This window comes from Eurypyga helias, unplaced genomic scaffold, assembly GCF_000690775.1.
Source record: "Eurypyga helias isolate BGI_N326 unplaced genomic scaffold, ASM69077v1 scaffold46341, whole genome shotgun sequence".
NCBI lineage: Eukaryota > Metazoa > Chordata > Aves > Eurypygiformes > Eurypygidae > Eurypyga > Eurypyga helias.
Genome location: NW_010231053.1, coordinates 1 through 9,823, shown reverse-complemented (window position 1 = coordinate 9,823; position 9,823 = coordinate 1). Strand labels below are relative to the sequence as shown.

General features: G+C 48.4%; 1 protein-coding gene across 1 annotated transcript; it reads right to left on the bottom strand.

The window, feature by feature from the left end:
- Positions 1 to 1,050: 1,050 nt before the first annotated feature.
- Positions 1,051 to 8,181, bottom strand: PSMC2 (proteasome (prosome, macropain) 26S subunit, ATPase, 2; the record flags this gene model as incomplete). Its single annotated transcript, XM_010160928.1, has 11 exons — positions 1,051 to 1,323; positions 1,413 to 1,509; positions 2,035 to 2,237; positions 3,411 to 3,498; positions 3,971 to 4,135; positions 4,391 to 4,486; positions 4,981 to 5,053; positions 5,666 to 5,797; positions 6,120 to 6,219; positions 6,862 to 6,943; positions 8,144 to 8,181. Coding segments are annotated over 11 exons (1,232 nt in total), but the record flags the coding sequence as incomplete, so codon positions are not given.
- Positions 8,182 to 9,823: the final 1,642 nt, after the last annotated feature.

Genomic DNA, 9,823 nt, shown 5'->3' with positions numbered 1-9,823 from the left:
GCTTCAGGTACGGGGGGAAGATGTTTGACTTCCACAGACTCCCCTGCCACTAGGGAGAGGAAGCTTTCTGCATCAGAAATTACTGCTTAGCTGGGGTTCAGAGGGGGAATGGAATGCAGGTCAACGCAGTGCGCGTGCGTATTTAAACAACTTTTGGTACGTTTTATAACGTTAACTAGTTTAACGAGCCTTTGTATCTACACACAGTGTATTTTTCTACTTTCAGCTTCTCGCAGCTTGTTTTTAACGATGTAGTCTCTGCAGATCACGTCAAAACCCTGTCAGCTTCTAAAATAAAGCGATGATCACGACTTGTCAAAGTTTTCCCCTTTGTTGTGGTGAGACTCTGTGTGGGACAAACCAAGGTCCCCGGACACAAGTGCCTGTTGCTGAGGGTGAGCTGGGAAGGGCTCCCCCCCTCCCCTGAAGCTCCAGGTCAGGCCTCCAGCGAGGCAACACAGGCCGCCTTTCCCATCCCGGCAACAGCCGCACATCCAGGGGAGCTGCTGAGATGCTGGACTGGAAACCTCTGCCTGAGGAAAAGTCCTAGATCCCTAGAATCTAAAAATTTAAACCCTACCTTGGGCTTGCCAGCACTAGATTACACAAACCCGCATCCTTTAAGCTTGTCACAGGGCTCACCTCTTTGCCCTGTCCCCTCTGTCCCTGACAAACTGACAGGGCAGTGCCTCTACCCCTCAGCGGCTGAGGCCTGGCCACAGCAAGAGTCGCCTGACAGCCCAGGTCTGCTCTGCCACCTCTTGGTAACGAGGGAAACGTTCCTCTTCCCCTCCTTTTGGGCAAGAGGGCAAGGCAGGGTGCCCAGTAAGAGCCGAACTCCTTTTGCATCCTTCACTTCCCCTCCCCAAGTAGAAGGTGCACTGAGTTGACTAAAGCTCTAAACTCCAGATTCCCAACACGTCCCAGGAATCTGGCTGAAAAGTACCAACTGGTTTAGGCCGCGTTGTCAGAATCTCACGGAGATTTTTATCCTCCAGCAGCCACACCCCACCAGTGCAGAACACACTCATGCCGCACTCACACCCACCATTTGGAATACTCAGTTTATTTCTAGCTTCCAAGAACAAGATGTCAATTACTGCACTTGGGTCTTTTTGTTTCACAGGAAGTTTAGCAACAGGAACAGGGAAAACATTCCAAGGTATTAGTTGTAGGTCATGTAGCGCGGGGTGGCGCTGAATTTTGCGTACGATTTAATGACTTTGTTCACTGCTTCCAAGAAATCCTTCTCTGTTGCGATTTTTCGACGTGCTCGGATGGCAAACATGCCTGCCTCCGTGCAGACGCTGCGAATCTCGGCCCCTGCGGAAGACAGGGGCACACAGGTTTAACCCTGACCCCAGCGGAGACGAAGCACACGCAGACCGTTAAAACCCCAGACCTCAGCTTACCTGTGCTGTTTGGGCACAGTCGAGCCAGCAGCTCAAATCTGATGTCTCTCTCGACGCTCATCGAACGGGCGTGTATCTTGAATATGTGAGTTCGCCCCTGAAAGGAAACGCGGAGGACAGCCGTGTTCCCGCTGCGCAAGAGGGGGTGACTCAGTTGCCCGCACCCAGAGCAGGGGCAGGTGGAGAACCAGTCCTTTATCTGCTGCCCAGCTGTCGTTCCCTACGTCTGGACTAGCGTGTTTAAGCATCCAACATACTGAATTAAGAAAGTAACTTTAAAAAGTGCTTTAACGGTAGAAGTACTTCAAGAAATCCCTCTCAAAAGAGCCAAACAAAGCACTTAAGAACTAAACCATGGAACTGGATGAGGATTCTTTTTATCTGTTGAGTCAGGAATATATAGCAAACACAGCTGTTTACCACAGTTTCTTGGCCAGGGACGGCATCTGCAGAGCGCGGGGAAAACCTTTCTGGCATGTCTTGAATCCCCCAAAGTTCCACACCATTTCACTTAAGTTAAGAATTCTGTTAATTCCCGGAAACTGCTCCCAGGCAACAATGCCCTCGCTGAAGAAACACCGACACCAAAACCTACGTAAGCAGGGGAAGGAAGCATTCTCACCTCCAGATCAGGCAGGCTAAACTCGATCTTCCTATCCAACCGGCCAGGCCGCATCAGGGCTGGATCCAGCGTATCGGGCCTGTTAGTAGCCATCAGCACTTTGATGTTGCCCCGTGGGTCGAAGCCATCCAGCTGGTTAATCAGCTCCAGCATCGTACGCTGCACTTCGTTGTCACCCCCAGCCCCGTCGTCAAAGCGAGCACCTGGAGGGAGGAGACGCGTGTTTCGCACAGCGAGAGGGACCTCCAGAGCACGGAGGAGGCATCACGGCTGCTCCACAGCCGGAAAAGGGGTTTTAAATGGCATATGAGTATTCGTGACGCATTTCAAAAAGGTGTGAGGGGGCTATTTGGAAAAATAGTCTCAAAACAAAAAGAAAGTGGCATTATCTGTCCATTGTAACAGGCACCGGATCTTCATCCTCGGCATGAAAGGGCCCATCGCCCTGCCTAATCGAGTCCAGAGGAGGCCACGAAGATGCTCCGAGGGCTGGAGCCCCTCTGCTATGGGGACAGGCTGAGAGAGTTGGGCTTGTTCAGCCTGGAGAAGAGAAGGCTCCAGGGAGACCTTATTGCAGCCTTCCAGTACCTGAAGGGGCTACAAGGAAGCTGGGGGGGACTTTTTACAAGGGGCAGGGGAAAGGACAAGGGGTAACGGGATTACATTGAAAGTGGGGGGATTTAGATTAGATATCAGGAAGAAGTTCTTCCTGGAGAGGGTGGTGAAGCACTGGAACAGGTTGCCCAGAGAAGCTGTGGATGCCCCATCCCTGGAAGTGTTCAAGGCCAGGCTGGATGAGGCCTTGAGCAACCTGGTCTAGTGGAAGGGGTCCCTGCCCATGGCAGGGGGGGTGGAACTGGATGATCTTTAAGGTCCCTTCCAACCCAAACCATTCTGTGATTCTGTGATTCTAATCACTGGCCAAGCTGCTGACATTTACACACGTAGTTTGTTTGTTGTTTGTTTGTTTTGCCTCCCCTCAACCAAAATTTACTTTCTAAGGACTTAAGTACTTCCTTTTGGGGGAAAAAAAACCCCATCCTTTAATTTTCAGGCAGCAATAAAGATTGACTGTGTAGGCCAGAAGCGGAAGGTGTTTTTGCAAACACCGTACAGAGACCCCTCACTGAAGTTTAAATAATCTGGGTGTTCCAAACGTGCAAAAATTACTTCTCATCTGGGCTAAGTACGTTCAAACTACGTAACTCACTTCTTGCTAGCTTCCTGGAGAGGGGCGGTGCCGGCAGCCGTTTCGCTAAACAGGTGTTCACACGCACATTGCTTGCAATGCAGCAACCCAGGTAAAGAGTGACAAGGTGAAAAGGAAACCTGAAAGTTCTCGTAGGAGATCAGAGCCACCCGTACTACGGACGTACCTCCAATGGCATCAATTTCATCGAAGAATATAAGACAAGCTTTTTTAGTTCTGGCCATTTCAAAGAGTTCACGAACCATTCGAGCCCCCTGAAAGCAAAGATCAGGATTTTGTTAAAGCGTCAAGACAGGTTAAACTACCAACATTAAACTTTCCATGCTTCCCACCACTTCTACGTTTCCAGTGATAAAACTCTTATTTGTGCACATGTCTACATGGGAACACTGATCAACCTTAAAGCAACTAATAAAGGGGAGACAAATTACCACTCAAATTCAGAAGTACAGACGAAGTCATTCACCTCAGGGCTAAGTAAAAATAAGTGGCAGAATCCTAAACCCAGAGTCCTCCTAAACTCCGCGCCGCAAACCCCGTTTCATCGGGGCTGGCGTACTTCAGGTCTCATCCCTGGCTGCCTGACCTGCACCCATTTGCTTGACAGTTCCCCCCCTCCCCGCATCTCCAGCGTGCCACCACATTCATCCCTCACACCCACCCCAGTGTCAGGTCCCCAGCACTGGAACCCCCCCCAGACACAGCCCATCTAGGATTTGCTCTTACCTCCCCCACATACTTCTGCACCAACTCGGAGCCAATGACCCTGATGAAGCAGGCGTCCGTCCTGTTGGCAACGGCGCGGGCACAAAGCGTCTTGCCGGTGCCAGGTGGCCCGAACAGCAGCACTCCTTTGGGAGGCTCGATCCCAAGGTTAACGAATCTTTCAGGCTGTAATGGTGGGAAGCAGAAGGCAAGGGGATGTGCAAATCAGAGACTGCGTGCATCAAAGGCTGTATGCAAATTAAGCAAATCAGTGAGGAGCAGTGTCAAGCAGGTGAGGCAGGATTTCACCAGTTATAAAACCAGGCCTGTTCGCCGTGGCATTCGCACTCCGCTGCGTTACCCTCCCCTGCGTTTTCACATGCCAACAGGGGACCAGAATACGTCCAAAGTAACAACAGTTTCAATCTGGAGGTTACTTACATGAAGTAGAGGGGTTTCAACCACCTCCCTCAGCTTTTCGATCTGCTCTTTACAACCACCAACATCGCTGTAGGTGACATCCGGTTTTTCCTCCACCTGCGCAGGGAAAGGCGAGCGAGCAGTTAGCGCCCTGATCACAGAATCACAGAATGGTTTGGGTTGGAAGGGACCTTAAAGATCATCTAGTTCCAAGCCCCTTGCCATGGTCAAGGACCCCTTCCACTAGACAGGTTGCTCAAAGCCTCATCCAGCCTGGCCTTGAAGACATCCAGGGATGGGGCATCCACAACATCTCTGGGCAACCTGTTCCAGTGCCTCACCACCCTCTCCATGAAGAACTTCTTCCTGATATCCAATCTAACCCTCCCCACTTTCAATTTAAACCTGTTCCCCCTTGTCCTGTCACTACAGGCCATTGCAAAAAGTCCCCCCCAGCTTCCTGGTAGCCCCTTCAGGTACTGGAAGGTGCTATAAGGTCTCCCCGATGCTCCTTCTCTCTCACAGCTTTCAAGAGCCCCGAACAAAACCCAGCCAAAGCGATCAAAATTAGAAGACAGAGCAGTGCCATAACAAGTAAAGGCAGTCCTCACTTGCATCATGGTGACTGTGGGATCAATCTTCGGAGGCAAGGGGATATGGATTTGGTACTTGTTCCTGTCCACCCTGATGAGAAAGCACAAAAACGATGAGTTTAGCACCGGCTAACTGAACTGTCATGTAGAAACAACTCTAAATTAAGAGCTGAATTTTTGAACTCGTTCTTTTCTCTGGCAGAAGGACAGCCCAGCCCTGAAAGCGAACTGTCAGATGGGCTGGAAACTGGAATTCCTTCTGCACAGAAGTAAGGTTTCCAAGAATATTAATTCCTGAGTATTTTGAAAACTGTATTTTGAATTATCCCACAAAGTGGCAAAATATTGATTCTAAACCTGACAGGCTTCACCTCCTCAGCGAGCGTTTCCCATGGCCACCCTGTGTGTAACTGTGCCGGCTGCCAAAGAGGAAGCAGGCTACGCGGGCCCCCTCGAAGCTGTGACTTGCTTGGGGCCCAAAGTGACAGGTTTCCGTCTGTGACGCACAGCTCTCGGCAGTGACATGACCAGATTCCAGCACAGCCTGCATGTGAGTTACTGTCTTCCAACAGAAAGACACTGTTAAGAGTTTCAACCACCGCAAAACTATGGAACAATGGTTGCTGACCTGTCAAACTAACAGCTGGGATGAGAAAGCTTCTGTCTCCAGGGAAACGCGTAGGAACACGATGATTTTGCTTACCCAACTCTCATGCCTTCTTCTATGTCAGTAGGTGCCACCTGGTCACTGAGATCCACCACGAATTTGGCAAACTGCTTGACATTGATAATGTACTTGGGATCCTCGGAGTCCGCGTTGATGATCTTTGTGCACCTAACACAGAACATACAATCACCACCACCGGGCAGACAAACTAACTTGCATCAGGAGGAGTGTCCTATTTCCCAAATACACCGAAATAGCTACTGTACTTGGGATTCTGTGTTCTAGCATCATCCAGCAATTACAGGAGCAAGTACGAGTAGGAAGCAGATAACACATCATCAGCGTAACACAGTCCCTTTCCGACGCAGCGGCAAAGGGCACTTTCCACGTGCACAACACGTGACTCTTACATTTTAGAAAAGTCCACACGTAAGTGACAAAACACATTTTTAACATCTGCAGCTCCCCTGCAGAGGAAGAACGCACCCACCTTGCAACCTGCAGCGGTTGCTCACTCTGGAGAGTTTGCTTATCTGCAGCCAGATCCCAAAGGGCAGGAGGAGCCAGCCCAGTGTCGGATTCCTTGATTCCTATGTACAACAGAGACAAGCTGAGGAGGAAGCAGCAACCCTTCCCACACCAGCAACCGTAGGCGCAGGCCTGCAGGAAGCTTTCTGAGAGACCTCCAAAAGGCACGCACAAGCCCCTTCGACGGATTCCCTAAAAACAAGTTTCCTAAAGAGATGAGGCCGGCGTGACTGCGGAATAAATTAAGTTTTATCATAACCGAGCAGCTGATTTTACAGGCCATCTACGCTGACACACGGCTTCATTACACACGGGCTGGTACCACTACTTAACGATAATACGGTGGGTTTCTGCAGTCTGTGGAGCTCACTGACTATTCAAACGCAGCTTGACACAAATGACAACAAACTGGCAGAAAGGGGCATTTGTTTCATGCCACCCTAATACATAAAAATTACCGTTTTGAATAAAAATGTGTTAAACTACAAAATCACACCATTGTATGTAGGGATTAGCCCTGCCCTATCAAAAAGACCATCACCTACAGCAAAAACCTCGTGTTACCAAATAAAGAAATACTCTTAAATAGAGAAAAATAGAGATAATAATCCAATGCAGAAGTTGTTTAAAATCAGTTTCCTAAAGCCCTTGTTTTGGTGTATGTGGCTCTTCTACTGAAAGGTAATCTTAAGAAAGACAGATACCAGTGAGCTCATTGATCTTCTTAAGCAGCTGCTGAATATCATCTTCTACTTGCTTGATCTGCCTTGAGTACGTGCTCTGGCCCTGGAAAAGAAATGTCACGTAGACTTTGTAACTCACATCATTTTGTGTTGAGGAAAAAGCACATCCATGTGTTCAACAGACCAGCCGACTGCTGACCGCAGCCAAAACAGACAGTATTGAGTTCCAGTAACAGTGTTTCTCTCCACAGAACCAGCGTGCAGCCACACACAAGCTGACCAGTTGCACAAGTGGAGATTTTTCACATTTGTAAACTTCAAGGATTTGGTTTTCTCTTAAACCCGTTCAGCCTTGTTTTTTTAAACTATTTTTTCCTAAAGTTTAGAAAAAACTTAGTAAAAACCATAAGTGTCTGCCTACGTTATCTGAAATTCACATGTACGAGTGCTTTAGCTGCCTTACCCAACCTTTCTGTCATCCACAGAAGAAAGCAGAAAGATCACGGGGCAAATGAGAAACTAGATTCTTGCTTGTGAGAAAGCGCTTTGTTCCCCTGCCCTGACTAACGTAGACAGATCTGGATTTCCTTTACAAGATCTCCTTTGTATCAACGTGGCAACAAAGAAGAAGCTGCAGTGGGCACAAGCTGTACTTCAGAGCTTTGTTAAGGAGTCTCAACAAAATTCAGACTTCTGGCAAACATATCCAAATCCAGATGTATTTGAATAAGCTGCAAGTTCCGTCTTTCAAGAGTTCTTTCACAGAGCCAGCGTACTTTCTGGTGGGGAGGGGAGATTTTAAGCCTTACTGTCTGTGGAAAACACCTCCGGAGATTACGTTCTTTTTGACAGTGTCTGTGTATCCCTCACTAATAGCTTTTTAATACGATGGCTAAAAGCAAGTAGATTTGATGGCAGAAGCGCTCCTCAAGTTACTGTTCTTTATAAAGCAAGGAAATCGGTTAGTGAAAAAGCCCCAGCAAAGCCCCAGCTGTTAGACCCCTGGGACAACCAGCTACAAGATAAAAAACCAAAATAGAAACAAAACCAAACCAAACAAAACCCCAAACACCTTTATTACTTCCAAGCTAACAAACCTGCTGGATTATTTTTAGGGCTGTGGGTTGGGTTTGGGGCCCTCTCGTTGGAAGGCGGAAAGGGAGAGAAGATTTTGGAGAGAAAAGCATTACGAGAAGCCAATTTACTAACTACTCAATCAGTACACCTCCCTCCGCCCTCGCATTCAGTGCCTAACAGGACTTGATTCTTTTCCGTAAGGCTCTCATGTCTGTGTGCTACTTACGTAGGTTTTCAGCAAGGCAATATCTCCTTCATCCAGAGCTGAAACAAGACAGGAAAGACTTAGCTTCCAATTTTAAAAACAAAACCAGTAGGATCAATTCTGCTTCTGAAACGTCAAAACATACATTCTAAAGGTATTCTTTTGAGTTTCTATTTTTTCACTAAACCAAAGTGTAACAAAAAAGTATCAGACATTCAAGAAAAATAAAGTAGGGTGTCCAGCTACTCTCTTCAGTCCAAAAATCTGGACCACCCAGAGCTCACAATAAACAAGCTACGTAGACTTTGCCTCACTCAGCGTAGCTCGTGACCTATGAGCGTACAGAGACGGGATTGAACATATCAAAACTTCACTTTTTTAACTTTTTGTTTCTTAATGTTTAAGAAAACATCCATGAAAACCTGACAGCAGCTTTCACCAGCGATGTCTCTCTTCCAAAATGCCCAGTGTGAGCAGGGAACAGTGACCAAATCTTGGCTGGTCTTGGTAACAAGACGCTACCGTGAAGTACTAACGCAGCCTGGAATCAATTAATACAATGCCGAGTTTCAATACTGTAAAACATAAACCATGGGAACGGTCATACAGTCTGGTCCAGTATCCCTTCTCCAACAGGAAGGTCTACGAACACGGCCAATATATAGTGAACTCCCACCGCCGGGTCACAGACTGTTACTAACAGCCCCTTAAAAAAAATTCTTTATGTGAATATTTTTGACCATTGCTTGAATCCCTGTAAACTTCCAGCAGGATATGCAGGAAGGAATCCCCTGGTTATATCGGCATTTACTTGAATTCAGCTTGTAATCTGAAAATCGTGCTTGGGCCTCAGAATTCTCGCACCAGAACAAGCAGCGTCAGCTGACAAACGCACAAGCTTCCTGAGGTCCTGCGGGACTGCACCGGTGAGCTCCCTCATACCAGCGTTACTGTCATTCCCTGTTGGTTCCGCATCATTTTCCACCTAAGGGACCTTTACCACTCCTTCTCCTGTCCCCCAGAAGGAACCTCGCAGACTCCATTACAGCCCTCACCTTAAGCACCCCTCGCCCTCGGTTTTCCAATTCCACTGTATCTTTCCATGGCAGAGGGAGCCCAAACCACATGGTACTGAAGATCCGGGGGCAGTGTGTATTATACACCATTTTGAGAGGAATTTTTTTTGTCTGTGTTGATCCTTACCTCATTCCTCACTATTTGTACCAACCACTGATATTTTTATACGCGCTGTTGTTACAATCCAAAAATCCTTCTCCAGCGGGAACTGTTCAGAGCCCACCACTGATTACACAGCGCATTACTTCGGCTTCCAGGCGCGTTATTTAATATTTACTAACGTGAAATAAAAAGGCAGCTCAAATTCGAACATGGGAAGCAACAGCAGTTTTTGCATCAGCAGGGAAATCTGCCACCTCTCTCTCCGGCTCCCGCTGGATTGCTTAGGAAGGCGCGGGATGGCCTAGGAAGGCGGCAAGACACGGGGTGTAACAGCCCCCAAGGGCCTTTGTTTTCAGGAGGCGCGGATGAGGCTTTTTTGGGAGCTCCGCAGGAGCGTCGGGAGCCCGGGAAGCCGGGGTGTAGCGCGGGTCCCGGCAGCACCGGGAACAGGCCTCGCGACCCGACCTGCCTCGGCTTCCCCTCAGACCCGCACAGCCCGGCTGCCGCCCGTCCCACCCGCAC